Source organism: Thunnus thynnus, chromosome 8, assembly GCF_963924715.1.
Source record: "Thunnus thynnus chromosome 8, fThuThy2.1, whole genome shotgun sequence".
Lineage (NCBI taxonomy): Eukaryota > Metazoa > Chordata > Actinopteri > Scombriformes > Scombridae > Thunnus > Thunnus thynnus.
In genome coordinates, this window is record NC_089524.1 from 34,203,381 (window position 1) to 34,222,745 (window position 19,365).

The 19,365-nt window shown below is 39.9% G+C and overlaps 1 protein-coding gene across 1 annotated transcript in view; it reads right to left on the minus strand.

Annotated features, from left to right (window-relative positions):
* The window catches only part of arhgap39 (Rho GTPase activating protein 39), a 105,582-nt gene that overhangs the window by 15,111 nt on the left and 71,106 nt on the right, over positions 1-19,365 (minus strand). Inside the window, exons 3-4 of the mRNA XM_067598022.1 lie at positions 6,103-7,387; positions 528-692 (exon numbers count right to left, since the gene is read on the minus strand). Of these exons, the coding sequence (XP_067454123.1) occupies positions 528-692; positions 6,103-7,387 (1,450 nt within the window). The remainder of the gene's footprint in view (positions 1-527; positions 693-6,102; positions 7,388-19,365) is intronic.

The following is a 19,365-nucleotide window of genomic DNA, read 5'->3' on the forward strand; positions in this document are numbered from 1 at the left end:
ATGGAGATGATGGTATTTCATATATGGTGATGATGGTATATGATATGTACCATCTCTATGACAACTGAGGACTTTGTGTTGAGAACTATTTTGTGAAGCTGCTGTTTCCAAGATGGAGAATGAGCCTTCAAGCTTATGTCATGCCTGTTTTTTTGAGAATCTAAACCTGATTAGTGATCAGCTGATCACTGAAACAATATATTTCACACTAGCGGTGTAACACTATGTAAGACAAGTCATTAAGAGTAACACTGTTTAACTGATTGTTCTTATGTCTGACAGAACAATGTGGGAATTAATTAAGATGTAGCATGTGACATACAGTTAGCTGAAGTGTTAAATATCAATAAAGAAAGAAAAAGTTGAAATGACATGACCATGGCTTTTACAGTTATGCATTAGTATTTAAGAACATTTTAGAGAGATTATTAGATATGAAAGTTAAGATAAGAGACAGACAGCTGGGATCACTAATGAAAAAGCTATCAGATATATCATGGTGTGCATGATGTCATGGAAATCAGTACCTGTGTGTGTTTGTTGAAGTGCTTCGACGCCCAGTTCTCTATGTCGGTCTCTGAGGAGGGCTTTCTCAAGGTGAATTCTGGGAAAACGCCACAGCTGGCGCTTGGCATCATATTCCTGGCATTTCGACTGGTCTCAAACTGGGCGCAGGCTCCGAGGTCCTCCGACTGACAGACAGAGGAAGACAGACAATGATGAGGAGAAGAAACAGAAAATGTCTTTCATCTCTCTTTCATCTCTGCTGCTGCACAACAGTTGAAAGTTTCTCTGCTACTCAGATGGAGCTGACTGGGATTAATACTGACGTGTTAATACGTCAATATCCACAAGGTTATTTCAGTGCAACAAAGAGACCATTTATTCCTCAATCTATGAAATAACAGCTGTGGATCAACAAAAACACAATGCAGGGAAAGTTATTCAAGACATTAACATCATGGTTATGAGAACCTTTTATGGTTTAGAATAGGATCGGTCAGGCTGCCATCACTTGGCATGTGAGTGGTACTATTTACAGGGTTTCTGCATGGTTCAACTTTTTAATACCACATAGAATGCAATTTAATACCTGTCTCACAGGAATAACAGCCAAAGATTGACAGAAACCAGTAGGGACAATAAAGCCTACAGTTATTTATTGAGTGAATGCATTTATTGACATTTATATCACATTTCTGTCACTTCTTCCCTGCCGCAAGATAGGTAATAAACAAATTGAAGATGAATTTAAACATTTCAAACATTTTCAGTGTGATGGTGTTTACAGGTCTGATGATGCTGACTGAAAATCCACAAAAAAGAGAAGCAGAATAACAACAACAATAACAATAACAATAACAATAATAATAATAGATATATGACCAGCAATAACAAATAGCAGCAATAGCCAGAGAAGGACATCCCCACAGTGAAGGCAAGACACCTGTGGTCCAGAAACAGTCCAGACATTGAGAGTGCATCACTTATCATGATGCCATGTGACTGGGAGGTAAGCAGCCTCAGGGTGTAGGGTTTACTCTAACCCAGGGTTGTGCTTTACTGTATCAAACAGTAAGAGGACAGAGAGCTTCAGATTTCAGAACAAACAACAGCAGATAGTGGAACCTTACTTCCAATCTCCCTCTTCAGTAAAGCAACAGAGCCCAAAAAATAATAAATAATGATCATTTTTGGAGACACAACAAGGTTTGCTTTTATCTCCACTACTGGCAAGGCTTCAAAACTAGAAATATGGACAGAACAGTATGCTGTTCATTCTGCGCAGTACTTTTGTATTGTGGAATTTTCATGTTCATGCTGCTAGCATGGCTCTCAACAACTATGTCACAGATTGCCATGGAATTTTGTACAGACATTGATGGTCCCCGGGAGGATGAAGCCTGCTGACTTTGGTGATCTTCTATAGTGCCACCATAATGATCACATTAGTGTTTTTTGTGAATGTCTCAAACACTATTGGATAGAAATGTGGCACTGACATTCATATCCTGTTCAGACTGACTTCAAGAATTTTAGTGATCTCTAAACTTTTCATCTAGCGGCATCATCAGGTGGAAGTTTGAATGTGTCCAGTACTTTGGTTTATGACTAAATACCTGCAAAACTAATAACATTCCTTCAGCTGTCCTTTGTGTACCTTGCTTTTTTTAGCAAATGATAGCATGCTAACACGTTAAAATAAAATGGCCTGCTTTGCATCTGCATGTTAGCATTCTCATGTCCACGTTATACTGCCAGTTCAAAGCACCACTGTGTTTAAGTACAGCCTCACAGAGCCGCTAGCATGGCTATAGACTCTTAGTCTTGTCAAACTTGGACGGGGGGGGGGGGGGGGGGGGGGCTAGTTGTTCGCCCTGCGCTATGCTAACAAAAGCCTGACTTCAGCTCTGTGTTTAACACACAGACATGAGACTGATCTCATCTTACTTTGGGCAAGAAAGCAAATGAGTTTACCTGTATTAATCAAAATGTTGTACTATTCCTTTAACAAATACAATGTTGCTCTCTTGATATGTTTCTGCTGCACTCACATCTGTCTGTTGTCATTGAGATTTCTTTAGAATAAAGACTTGCTTGTGGTTTATGACATGTAGCTGATATACTGCTGTCTGTAATGTTACAAGGTATCTATTTTGCTATCCTCAGTCCTTCTCTGTGGCTGAATAAATTCTCTTCTATGTCCCTGTTCATTTCATTCTCTGTTCTCACTCTCCACTGCTTTTCTTCTTTTCTACCAAAGGTGCATTCTGCTTAGCAGCTCTCTGCTTCAAACTGAAGTGTTGCTGAATTTTAAGAGAAAGAGAAAGACGGAGTGGAAGCAGAGAGAGACAGCAAGGGAGACAGCCTATTTTCCTCTTGGCTAAATGCTGCCCAGCCCTCTTATCCCCTCAGGGCCTCCGAGGGCTCAGATAAAGGCACATCACACTAACCAGCGCTTCTATGTTCATTTCATATCTGGCATATGACACTTAAACAAGTTGACCATTCCTCTGTTTGTGAATAAATACAGGTTTGTTTTGTTTTAGGTTAAGTCACAGTGCTCTCAGACCAGGACTGAGCAGCATATCACATATTTCAAGTGTTTCTTTGGTGAACTATCTGAACTATGACTTATGCTATTACTATGTACAGAGCTTGAACAGGAATAAAAAGATGCCAGTACTCCTATCAGGCATCATGTCATGCTCATTTCCCAGATCAGCAACTTTGACCTTTAGTGTATATTTTATACCCTTTTCTTTTTTTCTCTTTGGCTTTACAATTAATTTTTTTAAAGTTTATTTATGTATAGATTTAAATGTCCATACAACATTGAATATGATTAATGTAGTCTATGATAAATGGGTGTTACAGTTTCCAGTTTGAGAGAGGTGTAGCATGCATTTATGTACAGACAGTGCATAATGCAATAGCGCGATAACTTCATTAAATATTTTAATCCTCCAAAGTACCAGGATCTAATGATCCTTTATCTCCAGTGCTGCTTTACCTGCCAGACTGCTAAGATATTACACACAGATTGTGAGTTTATAGCTTCTCTCTTGGAATAATACAGTATCTTCAGGAATCCCATGGCCCATTAGAGCTTTCAGGAGAACAAGCAAGGTATACTTTTGAACTCAATGAATACACTGAATGTGCTAAGGACAACTAGTTTGTCATTTCTACATCTATCTGTTTCCCTTTGCACCACTATAAATGAAAGAAAAAATGATAGCAAAATCTTAGTAAGATCCTTTTAAAAACATTTGCTTATTGTTTATGGCTATTTAGAGTTACAGATGGTAGTTATTTATAGATATTAATTCATAGAATCCGTCAAATTGTGTATTTGGCATTTCTTAAACTGAACAAACTAACTGTTAATTAATAATATGCAATTTATTAGTTCCTAGGAGCAAGGCTTTAAATTTGAGTGTAATACCTTTTCACTAGTTTTTAGAATGTGCACACCTTCTTTGAGTGAGTTCTGCAGTCTGGTCTCCTCCAAGCTGCGCCTTGCACTGAACCCTGTGTTCAGCTCTCAATACTTGTAGCTTCTAACTAAATCTGGTTTGGAATTTAGTTTCAGTACTTCGCTGTTCATACTTTCAGATAACAACCTATATCAGCCTAATTTTACTGTGAACTGATGCAAACTGCTTCACATAAAGGTTTTCCACCAGCTAACCAGCAGGAGGCTTTCAGTATGAAACTTTTAAAGGAAAGATGTCAACAGTATTAGCACAGATTTGTTAGCAATGCTACTTTTCAACAAACAACGACATGTGGGCAGTTGACAAAACATTCAGACCTCAACATCCATTTAGAAGCCATTCTGGGGCTTTCGGTTCAGCTTTCAGCTTTTCAGTTTGCTATGGGAATGTAGATGTTCCAGTGTTCATTTTTACTGGGATAAAGAAAGAAATGGAGGTTTGACCATCTTGCCTGTGGTAACTGAGCAACCTCCATCTGCTGATGAAGATGATGTAAGCTACTAAATGAGATTACATTGAGGTGAGATGTTTTGTTAGCTCCTGTTTCCAAAGTCAAGAATGAACTTTCAGGAAAATGGGACAAAAAATGTAAATTGCTTCTCTCTGGCATGAAGATCATTTTACATAAAAATAAGTTATTACCAGTAATGGATGTATTATCTCATGGTGTGTTCACACTGCCCACACACAGAACTACATTATCCAGAGAAAAATGTCTGATGTGACCTGGATAATGATGTATTATAACACAGTTAATGCAAGGGCATCTTTTGTTTTGCTATTCTAGGTGTGTGTATTTTCAGAGGTTGGTGCTACTGTAGGTGCAGTGACAGTGTCTCTTGGTGGACCAGACAGCAGTGTGACCATTACGTAAGCCAATCTAAGGCACGGCAGCGTTACATGGAACATCCATGGCTGTGACACAGGATGATATCAGGCCTGACTGGGCCATTCACTCTTATTGTGTGTGTGTGTGTGTGTGTGTGTGTGTGTGTGTGTGTGTGTGTGTGTGTGTGTGTGTGTGTGTATGACTTTGGCTCTGTAACTGCCTAGTTGATCAGCCTGCTATGATAGAATAACCAAGGAGCCACAGAAACATTTGACCACTCAAACTTGTGCAATGACACATCTGTTTCTTGGTGGGAAATGAGTAAAAGTTGTTCTGAACTATTTTAATCAAATAATCTTAATACCATGATATTTAACATACAATCAGTTGTCATTTTATTAGGTATACTTAGGAAAAACTGATGCAGTCCAATACAACAGCCTTGTAATAAATCCCACCTTCATCAAGGGACTAATGTTGAGTTTATCTTGAACCTGTTTTATAGAAGTGTTGAATCATCTTAACGGTTGTTTTTGAGACTGTAGTTGCCATGCTGTTAAATTATATTATTGCATTGGTTATACACTGAGGTGTTTTTCCATTCATTGATGTAAATGAGGTGGACAGACTAGAAACATCTGTAATTATAAAGGAATACAGCAGAAACTACACCCTCCACTGACCATGAAGTTTAATGAACAGCTTTAGATAACAAGTTAAACAAAAGCTGATCATGATACCTACCCTAATGGTTTGATGTTACTGCAGGGCTGTTTTATTAGACTGCATTCGTTTAGCTGGGTGTACCTCATAAACCAGCAAATGAGTGTTTAATATCCCTAAAATTCCTTTAATAGTTTGTAAATGCTAATACATCATAATATGGTATAATGTGATGTATGAGTTTTATGTAATGTCACATGTTTGCTAAGAAGAGCGTACTTTCAATAAAGAGACACCTGAGACAACTTCATAATCAACTGATGGCTGTTAATAGGTACAGTATGTTGATGTGTGTTTAAAATTATTGCCCTGTTGTAGTTATTGTTTTAGAGTAACTTAACAGCAGGCTGAAAACGGTGTTTTACTGCCCTCTCTGGTTGAGAGGTTCACTGTTGGGTGTGGTGTGTGTGTGTGTTTTGTTGCACCTGTAACCACAGCCAACGTATAGTTGAGAACCCTTGTACATCACTGCAGCAAGGTAAGAAGTTAAACAACTTGAGGTCAGCAAAAATAACATTTTCAGAGTGTGTTATGTGGATGCAGCTGTACCTGTGAGGGGTGAAGGTAAGGCTCTGGGGAGGCCAGGTTGGTCTGGACTGAGAGGCTTTTCTCCAGCAGGGCCTGAGGGAAGCCCAGCCGATCGAAGGTGCTGCGTTTCCAGTGGTGCCCATCGCTCTGCGCCAGCGCCTCGTCCTCACTGAATGCCCTCACCACTGGTCCCGGTAACGGCAGAGGCACTGCCCCATCACTCTCGTAGCCATCCTTGGAGCCGCTGCCCTGCGCCACCCCCCCTCCCTGCCCTGAGTCCCAGCTGCTCCTCTGTTTCATCACCTGCTGGGCCTCCCATGCCAGCCTGGCCTGGGCCAGCATTGCCTCTGATGCTGTACCTGCCAGCTCCCCCTCTGGCCCCCCGCAGCGAGCCAGCTCCTGGGGGAGGGACGGCTTGCGGCTCTTGCGTTTGCGGTTTCCACCAGGAGAGAAAGCCCCAGTGGAGGAGGAGGAGAGGGAGTGGGTTTGGCTGGACGTCCAGGATATGGAGTCCTCATAAAGCAACCTCTGGCCTCCCTCTCCACCCTCTCCACTGTAGTCCAGCAGTAGGCGGGGGTCCCTGATCAGGGACTGGCTGTGCTGCAGAGTATAGGAGCCTCCATATGAGCCCCCGTAGCCCCCTGTAGTGCCGTAACGCAGCAGACGGTCGGCTGTCTTAAAGCGAGGGCTGGAAGACGACTGCTCCACATACACCAGCTGCTTGACATACTCTTTTCCCACAGGACTGTATTCCAGACTCTGGGTCTTTTCTGGACACTTCTGCCGGGTCAGAACCAGCTGGCCATAGGGGGACTGGGCCTGCTTGGGGGAGTGATAGAGGGGGGCTGAAGACTTGCGAGCAGGTGACTTGCCAGTTCCATAGAAGGAGGAGGAGTCAGTGAGGTGCATGTCAGTGGGGGGCTCCTCATAGATGGGTGGGGGCTGGTACTCCGACGGCGGCTCCTCGTATAGTGGGGGCTCATAGGCATAGCGAGGCGAGGGAGGCTGGGAGTCAGCTGAGGAGCGGCGTTGGGTGCCGGTGCTGCCCAGCTCTGCCCGCTTCAGGAAGGGAGACTGACGGCGGTCGGTGTAGAGAACAGGAGAGCCATCAGGTTCAGAGGGTGGGTTGCCTCCAGAGGAACGGCGGGTTCGTGAGGTGGTGCCTCCTCCAGAGGGAGCTCCAGGAGTAAGGGGGTCACAGGGGGAGTAACCATTTCCCTGGTGGGCCAAGAAGCTGGGCTCTCTGTCTGTCACTTTGATCAGCATTCTCTCTTTTGTACCAGTGTTCCACCTGAAGGGAGAAGTCCTGAGAGGTAAGGAGAGGGGAGGAGAGGAGAGGAGAGGAGAAAAGAGAAGAGAAGAGGAGGGAGGGGAGGGGGGCAGGAGAGGACAGGGGAGACGAGAGGGTGAGATTTAATTAAGGATCAGGGGCGGAGTGATGAAGAGCTGTCTATCACATTATATATTTTAATATATATTTGAAAAAAATATTTTTTTAAAGCCGTGTGTGCTCTCCATACAGGACTGCCTTCATGATGCAGTTCCCACTTAATTTCCTTGGTGACAACTGTAATAATCATCTACATGGCCTCAACTTTTTGTCAGAATGCCACGCTGTGTTCTATTCTGGTTATGTTCCATGAATAGTAAGTCTTTTAAATGCAAGGATTTTGTATTTTAGGAGACCTGCAATCATCACAGAACGGGACCAAGTTGGCAACAATGAATTATTCTCAGGAAGTGAAAGACACCTGGAGCTTTCTCTTCAAGACTGGATGGCAGAGTTAGGAAAAGTAGCAGAATATGAAAGAACATCATATGGGATGTGTTACAAGACAGATAAATATTTCCTGAAGTGTTTCTTTTCTACATGCATATGCTAAAAGATGAGGTGGAATCACACTGATTTCCATGTGGGAGTCATGCTGTTGTTCTTTCTCTCAGAATTGTATTGTTTTTTCTTTTTCTCTTTATTTCTAAGAAAGCCACACAGCCCTGTTTGTGTGGAGAGAATTGTATGTATTTTTTTCCTGATTTAGTCCTGATGATAAAAAATGTAATGGTCTGCAAGGGTGTGGATGGCATATGATCCAAGTATTCTTTCCAGTTTAAGTTTGAAGGCTTATAAGATGCCAAAACAATACTTCTCTATATTAGGGCTGTAGTCTCCTGGTAGACAGGTCGATTAGTTGGTCGATATGCTCTCATCCAACTAAATTCTCATTGGTCGAATAATCGCTGTGTTATTTTCATAAGGAGAGAAGTGCTACATCAATAGCTTTTTCCAGAATTAATTAGGATCCAGGATATAATTATTTCCTGCGGTGGGAGGGACAGACTAACAAATTACCTGTGAAAACAACGGGGGTGTATTCAAAACACCCCCATTGTTTTGGAACTTTGAACTCGCCCAACCTGATGGAGACTGCTAGGCCTAAGACCGTATTCAGACCAAATCAGGCGGTGCAGCGTACAGCCGCAGGATTGAGAGGAGGTGTGGGGGGGTTGTGGGTGTGTTTATTTGTGCTTTAGAACGTAACCACTGTGAAACAATCAGAAAATAACAATTTATTAATCTGATTCACCAGCTTTCTCGCTACCAGCGTTCCCTCTCTTCATTCACTCTCTAGCTCGCTCGACAGCAGCTGCACTCTCTCTCTCTCACTGGTGTTCTCAGCTCTCTCTCTTTTTCTCTCGTCTTTGGTGGCCAATCACAGCTGGAGATCAGACTGATCAGAGTTGTAAACTCTGCCATGGTGGAGGACAAATACGTTACTAGCATGAGGGGAGGACATTTCTCTTCGTTTGATAATGTTAAAAGTAAAGTAGACTCTAGACACTTTAAAAAAGACGGAGAAAAAGAGAGAGAGCGCACCAGCGAGAGAGAGAACAGCTGTTGAGCGAGCTACAGAGAGGAATGAATGAAGAGAAGGAGCCCTGGTAGCGAGAAAGCCGGTGAATCAGATCAATAAAACCTTATTAATTAATTAAGCGTAATTAGTAATTAATTAATTACTGAGCGTTTACTGAATGTACTGAACGTTTACTGAATCAATGTTTCACCTAGAATTATAACAACGAGAACCCTCGCCAGGCCAAAAATATATATTTTAATGCCAAAAATAACGCCTAATATCGATTCATTCGAAAATCAATAGCGTTTGGGAGTCTCTGTGCAGCGCTGTTCTGAAATGTGAGTCAACCTCTGCGTCATCACCTAGGAACCCCCCCCCCCGCCCCGCGACTAATCGATTAGTTGGAGATTACGTACAATTTCAGTGGACCAAGATTTTCTTCGGTTGACTACAGCCCTACTCTATATACAGTGCAACTACGGTATATTAGTATATACCGTCTTAGTAGACGGTATATACGACACTGGACACAGTCATTTTATAATACTGTATAATATTCCACCGTTGTAGAATTAGGACTTAGTATACTTTAAATGAAGCGGTTGCCTGAATGGTGAATGATTGGATAGGTAGGCAGGGTTTGAACTTCTCTCATTTTTATTCTTTATACAAATACTTTCATCATTTTTAGTGTGCAACACCATGAATGTCTTCAAGCAGAGACTAAGAGTGTACATCATTATCTCTATTAACCATGCAGGTTATCACGTTGAGACTACAAAGACACTCAAAAGACCCAGTTTCTCTAATGACAAATCATGTCAGTGTACTTAAAAGTACAACACAGCCATAATGGTGATGACATTGAATGTGAAGTGACTCGTCATTTTCAAATTGGCAGACAATATGCAATCTCAACTTGAAATAAATTACTTTTGGATCTGAATTATGGAAGTGGCCCTTTGTATAGTCATTTTCATTTCCCCTTTGGTGGTAACTGTGCATTTTAAAACCTAAAAATGAAAACTGAATTTTAGCATGTTAATTTTACTTTTGTCATACATTATGCACACACAAATGGAAAGCAACTTGTAAATTGGATTGATTAAAGAACTTCTTCTTAATATAGGCAGCCATAGATTTCCATAATATAAAAATGTCAAATATGAATATGCACTCAGGTTTACTGTCTATGGCAGTTAGGGCAAAGTTTAGGTTGCAGATTTCATTTTCATGACAGTAACTCATAATGAGAGAAAAGGAATTCACATTTCATATTTAAATCATGTTATTTTCATGAAATTCAGCATCATTTTAAAGGCATACTATGCAGGATTTGTCAGTTGGTGTTTGAAAACAAAGCATTCAAAGTTGACCCCTCCTCCCCAGGTGAGAGAGAGAGACAAAAAAGAAAACATAAACAAAATGTGTATATACAGGTATATATGTATATGTACATGTGTATATATGCATATATGTATGTATTTATATGTTTATGTATATATATTTTAATTTTCCAAATCAAAACTATTATTATTATTATTATGATTATTATTATGATTGCTGATATCCATCAGTTAAGTTCAGCTTTCTGTTTTTGCCACCTTTTCACTCCTTTTTTTTCTTTTCCTCCTTCAAGCACACAATTAATAAACAATTAATGTTATTTGCATTACAAAATAATGTTAAAATGGTTGTTGTTAACATAATGTTTTACTGTTTGTATGTTAAAATCTGTACTTCTCCCTGTTTGTACTACTTTGTACAATGTGCTTTGGCAATACTGTACTTCAATATGGTCATGCCAATAAAGCCTCATTGAATTGAACTGAATTAAATTGAGAAAGAGAGAGAGAAGCAATGGTCAAGCAAGCTAGAGAGTGAATGAAGAAAGCGAGTGACTATAGTGAGAACAAAGCCTTGAATAAAATGTGATTTTCTGATTGTTTCATGGCCGTTACGTTCTAAAGCACGAATAAACACGGCCACACCTCTGCACAACCCTGCAGGAAGATGCTGGACTTTGTGTAGATGCAGAGCTTCATCCTGTCGTCTGTGTGTAGCTCAGCCCCGTCCTCAGTCAAGACACACAGACCTGTAGCTCTTAATACATCCATGACTAGGGATGGGAATTGATAAGATTTTATTGATACCAATGCCATTATTGATTCTGCTTATTGGTCCAATTCTCTATCAGTTCTCTTATTGATTCCTGATCAATTTTTTTGTGGAAAAAAAGTAGGCCTACACAGGTTTGCAGTGTCAACGCAACTGTTTTACTGTTTGAATATATGAAACATAACTGGAAGATAAGATAAATATCCCAAAGCCAAAAGTTAGCTGCATTAATTAATGAATGAATTAATCTGAAAGCATCTTACAGTCTCCTGCCTGTATGAGAATAACAAAATGAGGGGGAGGCTACTGGAACGTCATGTCTCCAGCAGTGAAGAGCAGCCTCTGCTGCACCGTTAGCTCCAGGGAAAGACATTGCTGTCCAACATAGTGAGTGGGTGCAGGGTTTCTGAGGTGAAACAGACTGAACAATGAGTTATTTTCTTCACCTCAGAGTTGGTTTAAGATGTTTACTGCTGCAATGTTTGTTGGTCAGCTGATCTCCTTTGTTACTGCTGATCGCTGCTCTGCTCCACTCCACTAATGTTAGCCTCTGGGTGACGGCATACAAAGTTCACGACATACTTCACATTTGTCTCGCAAAGGTAATTGTTAATCAAAACATGTTTGTAGCCGCTGCCTTTTTGAAAAAGAATTACAAGATAGCTGAAGATAACTTTAGCATGTGCAGTGTGTAGGCAGTCCAGAGGCTGCACTTCCCCTCCAGTTGAGTTCCGCCTTTTTTGTTCTGTCAACATCACATGCCCGGGCATTGATAAGAGGAACTGATTAGCTTTGAGGTATATAATTCCAAATTATAATTTGGAATCGGTTCTCGATTCCCATCCCTATCCATGACACAGATACAGAGAGCAGAGTGGAGCAGAGGAGAGACAGAGTTTTTTTTAAGAAAATCCTGCATAGTATACCTTAAAGCAACTTTCCCCATGATTGTTAATGGTCATTAAAAGTTAGTTTAGTCTGGGTATTTTTGGCTTCCAATGGATGACATGACAAAAAATTTCAGAAAATTGCCTTAATATTACTCTGTAGTGAAACTGTATTCATGTATCATGCTGGATTATAACCAGTTTTCAATCCATCACATCTCACTTGAAGCAAAAGTATGTGGAGCTGAAGGTTTTCTAGGGACAGTAATATTTGATGCAGGGACACAGCTACCATCCTCTAAACAGCAGCCTCTGGCAACAACAGAGCATTACTTCATCAGCTCACATCCACTAATTCAGTCCTTTCAGTGAGTGGGCCCTCACATTCTGCTTGTTAGTCAGACAACAGGAGGAAGAGAGAGTGGTGTGAGATGAAGAACAAGAGGTGAATTAGGCGAAAGGGAGGGAGGTGTGAAATCAATTGCAGCGTTGGCCACCCTCCATCTCCAAATACTTCCACACACTGATCCCCAGGGCCAGCACTGAATAGTGGCAGCGTGAATGTGAGTGTTTGTGTACTTGTGGATGTTAATATGCATATGTGTGTGTCTGTGCGTGTGTGTGTGTGTGTGAGAGAGAGAGAGAAACAAAGAAGGCAGGATTAAGCATTACAACATGCTCCAGACTCACAGAGCTCTAACTCATTTTCTTTCTTTCCACCTCTGTGGTCGAAGGCTTCTCTTTCTCCATCATTCCACTTTTTCATATACCCACCTCTTCTCTCTCTCTCTGTCTGCTAGTCTTCTAACCAACTACACAGGGAACATTGTTCTCACCATCCTTATCCTTAAATTATTCACAATCATTTGACCTTCAAATCAACTTACACATTCTGTGCTTCTTCCAATCTGTCTCCATCTGTCTCTGTCACTGCAGAGTCAGCCTGCAGATCCTTCTCCTTCATTTCCCTTTTCTCTAATAAAACACTGCTCACATAGATTACACTGACTGAGACATTTCTCAAGGGCAACAACAAATCCCACATTGACGGGCACAGAGGAGATACAGATGGGAAAGGCGGGAATTCTTTCATAAACAGCATGAGTGGAATGATTCACAAAATCAAACTTTGGTACAACTCAGTTTATGGAAAAGAAGGGAAGACTTTCTCAATGTTGGTGAAATAATTTCATTCCTATGAAAATCCTACTTTCCATATCCCATGACTGTTAAAACGTTTGTCATGAATAAGTAAATACATGAAATTTATCAAATGATTTATTTTTAAATGTCAGGATTGTAAGTAAAAAAGTAATCTAGCAAAACAAATGTGACTTTATAATTCAATTATATCATATGTCTGGATAGAAAGAATGTGGATATAATATGTTGTGTTCAAACCAAAATTCTGATACAAAAAATGTGTCCATAAATAAATTAGTTTTTTTTTTTTTACAATTGGTTCCATGTATGGTTCAATACTGAGTCCACACAGTCAACTTTACCAACACACTGCTAAACACAGCAGCTCATTTTACACACAAAAACATGAATACATGTTAGTTTTTAAACATAGACATAGAGTTTTGGAGTGAGTATGTCTTCTATTTATTTTCTTTTGGCACCACTGGCCAGCAGTGGAGCCTCTCTCTTGCTGAGGCAGGGGACTGACAGTATGTATGAGGACAGATCATGGTGTTTTTATTCATTCTTGTTCCTGTCATTCACCTTTATCCGATGGCTTTTGTTGTTACAGGTGACCTTAGTCTGGCAGGTGACTCACCATGGAAGAAACAGCACTTTTATCTGTACTTTCTTCAGCTTGTATTTTTGTTATATAAGTCATATAAGACAGTAATATTGAGTGGGACTGGGGTCAACTATATCTGTTTGTTCAATAAATGTTTTTTTATTCATACATAAAGACAATCCAAGTGTTTCAAACTGCGTTGAAGTGATTCTACAGAATGTTCCTGTATGTTGTGCACAGGCTACGTCAACAAAACAGTGAGCTATCAAATTACACACAGTGCTTCAATGACTGCAGCTCTGATTCTGACCAAGTCTGCTTTTCAGCCAGTTTGTGGAGATCAAAGACAAATACAATTAAAGCTGCAAGCAGTGACGAACAGGCCCTTGCTCTTCATGGCGTCAGAGGGAGCAACAGCCAGGGTATCGCTGCTGGAAGTCAGTTGATACGCAGCAATACATTTAAATGAGGGAAACTGACATGGATATACATTTTCACGAATATTGTACATTGCTTGTAGGAGATAAATATCACTTCCTGTGTCCACTATGTGGTGCTAGAAAACACAGACTAAATTTACATTATGTTGCTGCATATCAAATGTACAATGAACACATACTTCGAATTTCACTTTTAACATGAACATATATGTCCCCTTTAAATTTCACTTCCTGTGTCCACTAGGTGGCGCTAGAGAACACCCACTAATTATATGTCATATTGCTGTATATCATGCATAGACCATACCATGTATATTTCATGTAAATTGGACAATGTTTGTCACATAAGGCTGACTTCTTGTTGTCAGCAGGTGGAACTATGACCATGACTCAGTATGGGCATGCAGATGTCTTCAGGGCTAAACGCTTATCAAGCATGAGAAATTTGGTCAAGTGTAATGTAAGGTCAAGTTACAACAGCTTCCTCTTTCATGGTAATTTCAGCATTGCCATGGCAACAGCGTTCCCCGAAAACTCAAAAGCTTTGCAATTTGGCATTATGAAGGTCTTGAGATTTTGCTGACCAAATTTGAGGTTGACCTGTTACATCCTCTAAGAAAAGTTTCGAAAAGTTCCATACATGTAAAGTGCCTAAATTGGCGTGTTGTCACATCACGTATGACATCATCACTCGAGGTATTGACTTTACTTTGCAATTAAGTTTCACATTAGTCTGATGGGTTATATCAACCAAATTTCAAATGAATCCAATAAACCCTCTAAAGGAGTTTGAAAATGTTTGCATAAAATACAGGAAAAACACACAAAATTCAGCATGGCTGAGTCCCAGTTGGGTGGAGCTGATGAAAATATGTCCAAAATGATGAGAGCAACGTGCATACCAAATTTTGTGAATATCGTAGCAACTTTATCCCAACTACAGCCTGCAACACATTAGGGGGTGCTGTGGAGCCCACCAAAGATGTATGAACCCAATCACTGTATATTCTTGGAAGTTCACGGGTTCTGATGTGTGAGCCAAGTTTTGTGAGTTTTCGAATACCCCTAGCACCTCAAAAACAGCTTCCTGTTTCATATTGAATAATGTATCACCATGGCAACAGCATTTGATGAAAACTCAAAAGCTTCTCTATTTAGCATCATCAAGGTATTACAACTTAGCTGACCAAATTTTAGGTGGATCTGGTCAACTTGCCAGGAGTAGTTTGTAAAAGTATGGGGCCTATAACTTCCTGTTGCCAGTAGGTGGTGCTATACTGGCCTGTACATGTATTCGGACCAGGACTTTTATCAAACGTGAAATTTGGGAAAGATCTGACGATGTGGAGTCGGGTTACAACGGTTTCTTTTTCATGTCTAAACATCAAGCTTTTCTGACCAAATTTAAGGTGGACCTGGTTAACCTGCTAGGCAGAGGTAATAAAAGTATAGCACCTGTAACTTCCTGTTGCCAGTAGGTAGCGCTATGACTATGAGTCAATATTGACATGTAAATTAGTTCAGGCTGAGACTCTTATCAAGCATAAGAAATTTGGGGCAGATTGGAAAATGTACATTTGAGTTACGACAACTTCCTCTTTCATGGCTTAACATCAAAATTCGCTATGTCGTCACAGCAACAACATTCCATGAAAACTAAAACGCTTCACAATTTAGCGTTGCAAAGGTCTTTAGATGTCACCGACCAAATTTGAAGTTGCTCAGAGGAATTTTTTAAAGTACAACGCCTGCAAAAGGTAAAAAATCTGGAGATTTACATCTGACTAATAAATTTCATTCATCTATGTCAAATTTAAAATTGAGAGCTTTGACTTTGAAAATTGTTAGTGGGCGCTACTGAACCAACTTGCAACACCCAATGCCAAGACCCATATCAGCTATTTCTGATGCATGTGCAAAGTTTTGTGAGTTTTCAAGCACCCCTAGCACCTCAAAAATGCCTTTGAATCCGGAAAATAAAAATCATAATAATAATTCCTTCAAATACAATAGGGTCTTTGCACCACTTGGTGCTCGGGCTAAACAATATCTTTCCCCCTGTGGCTGTTTGCTGTGACTTACATAACACATCACATCTCACTGCAACCACAACACCAAGGAAGACAAGATAATACCATCTGATACTCAACAAGTCACTTGTGGTTGTCCTGATTTGGATGCTCTGAGTGTCTTTGAGTCAAAGTAAGAGAGTCATGGAATCATGAGCAAATACATCAAACTACATTCATGATTCAAAACATATGCAGAGAAGTGACAAGACACATATAGTCTTTTCTTCACATTTGCAAAAAACATGCATCTGTGTTCATATGTTTTATTATATAAATCTAAATGAGTATGCAATTATTCACATGCATAAGCCGAATGCCTGTTTCCGCCGTTAGTGACACACACCTGCTGTAGACATACAACCAAATCTTAATGCCCAGACATAACACAGCGGCACAGCAAAAACTCCTTTGGAGGTTCGATGTAGTGTATATTAATGTTCATGTGCCATTTACAATACGACAATAAAACAGTTGGTTCAAGGTAAGTGACAGTATTTGTATCACTGACACCTGTCTTATACTGCATATCTTTTGGAGCAGTTTATACTCCAGCAGAACATGGTGACATCAAACTGGATGGTGTGACAGTAACTAAGTGTAAAGTAACTAAATATTGTACATTTCTTTACAATTTTAGGTACTAGTACTATACTTGAGTATTTCCATGTGATGCTACTTTATACTTCCACTCCCCTACATTTAAGAAATATTGTACTTTCTACTCCACTACATTTATTTGACAGTTTTAGTTACTTTTCAGATGAAGATTTGACACAATGGATAATATAACAAGCTTTTAAAATACAACACATTGTTAAAGATGAAACCAGTGGTTTCCAACCTTTTTGGCTTTTGACGTCTTACAAAAAGCAGTGTGTAGTCGGGGTCACATTTCACATGTCTATGAGTTGTTAACAGCTCCACCAAATAGTGATTTTTCCCTCTAAACTTCTCACATGCTTTCATTTCAATAAATGTTCAAATGATCCAATATTTCAGCAAAAATCAAAGATTAGAGAAAAAGTCCAAAAACTGAAAACAGATTTGTGTATCAGAACTTTGTTTTTTCTTCTTTCTCCCATTAATCATCTCACCACCCCTCAGATTTATCTGCTGACCCTTTGGAGGGGCCCGACCCCTAGGTTGGGAACCACTGGACTAAACTAGCTAACTGTATATAAAGTAGTGTAAACTAGCTCCACCTCCAGCAGCTACAACAGTAACATGCTGCTCTAACACTGATGCTTCACTATTAATAATCTAATGATGTCATATATAATAATATATCAGTCAGAAGGACCAAACCACTACTTTTACTACAATACTTTCACTACATCAAGTAAATGATCTAAATACTTCTTCCACTGCTGGGTACAACATATAATACTATAGCTTCATCTATTTTGGTCTCTCCAGCTCTCTCTGTTCACTCAAATGTCAACAAATTCATATGTTAAAATTAAACAAATTTGAACTGCGTGCCACGTTGCTTTACTTCATCTTGGCATGTGAGTCCACTAACAGCAGAAATTCCACAGAAATTAAATGATTTCAGTTGCTGCATTATCAGCTGTTGTGTTGTGCAGCCATAATGCACTACAACTAAGCCTTATTAATCTGTGGGCTGATCACATGAGCTTTTTTTTAAGATGTCTAAGAGTTCAGAAATAGCTCCTATTTTTTTCTGCTTGATGTTTTTTTTAATGTAATAAAAGACTTGAAACTGAGTTGTTTATACTCCCTGTAAAAATGTTGGTACTGAGCTTACATGAGTGTTCCACACAATTTGCCATTAAATAGTAACACATCCTCATCCTTATGTACATTGAGTCATTGTACAGTGTAATGATTCTTCCTCTCAACACTGCCTATGAAGCCATCTCTTTTAGTTTGACATCAATGTGAGAAATAGGGACAAAACCCACAATCCTCATTCTGTGCAAAAATACCTTCAGCTGAAGCTAATATGAGGCTTCGGCAGTCTGAGTTTGACAAATCCACTGGGTGCTTTCCAAAGTTTAAGTCTTCTTAGCACTAAATTCCCTTTGTGTGTTACCATCCCTCCACTGCAGCTCAGTAAGGACAGAGTGTCTGGGAAAACACAAAAGGGGAATTTCATACTAAATTATCCTTTAATACTGTATATATGAAGTCCTTAAAGAGGACCTATTATGCTCATTTCAGCTCTAAATTTTTATTTTTGGACTCCACTAGAGTAGCTCTGCATTCAAAGTTCAAAAAACTCCTTATTTATCTTATACTGGCCCTTTATGCAGCCCCTCAATATACACAGTTTCTCTTACACTCCGTTTTAGCTCCTGTCTCTTTAAGGCCCCCCTCCCGATGAGCCCACTCTGTTCTGATTGGCCAGCTTTACGTATCAGAGTTGTGTAACTTTAAGTCAATGCAAACCAAACATTTCCTGCTTTACTGCTTCAAAGAGCTTTTAAATGACTGACTAATGGGAGACCTTTATTGTGAAGAATTTACAGGAAGTAAAAACGTGTTCCTCACTGAATTAGTGGAGCTTCATTAGTGGCGCTAAATACAGGTCGAAATAACAACATATGGAGCTATTTGGAGCTATTTGTTCAGCAGATCAGTTAGAAATAACGCAGGGAGGAATAGTACAAGCAGAAACAGCCACAGTGAGATGTTTTATGGAGAGCTACAGACAACCAGCACACCTCCAACAGGTAAACTACTTATTTTACTTTGCTGTGCTGTGTAATGGCGTCATGGCTACTCCCGGAGCGGAGCAGCAAACGCAAACACAACGAGCGCTGTGCACGTGGCAGATGTCCATATAATGAAATCTGTCACGAACTCACGTCAGCTCAGGCTGAAAGTAGAAAAAACCGTTGGCAACTGAGCGTTCAGAGCAGTCTGAAGCTGCTGCTCTTTGCTCACAGGGATTACTGCTACATACTTATACCTCGTTATTTGACACGTCGGCCACTTTTAACATATCTGACATTGCGACATTATGTATATGTCTGAAAATAAGGAAAAGCATAATAACAAAATCCCCTTTAAAAAATCCTAAATAAGAGTAGCAGTCTTCCGTAGTGCTAAAATAATGAGTTGATTAATTGTGTAATCAACAGAAAGTCAACTGATGGCAATTTTGATAATTGATAATCCATTAATCATTTATGAAGT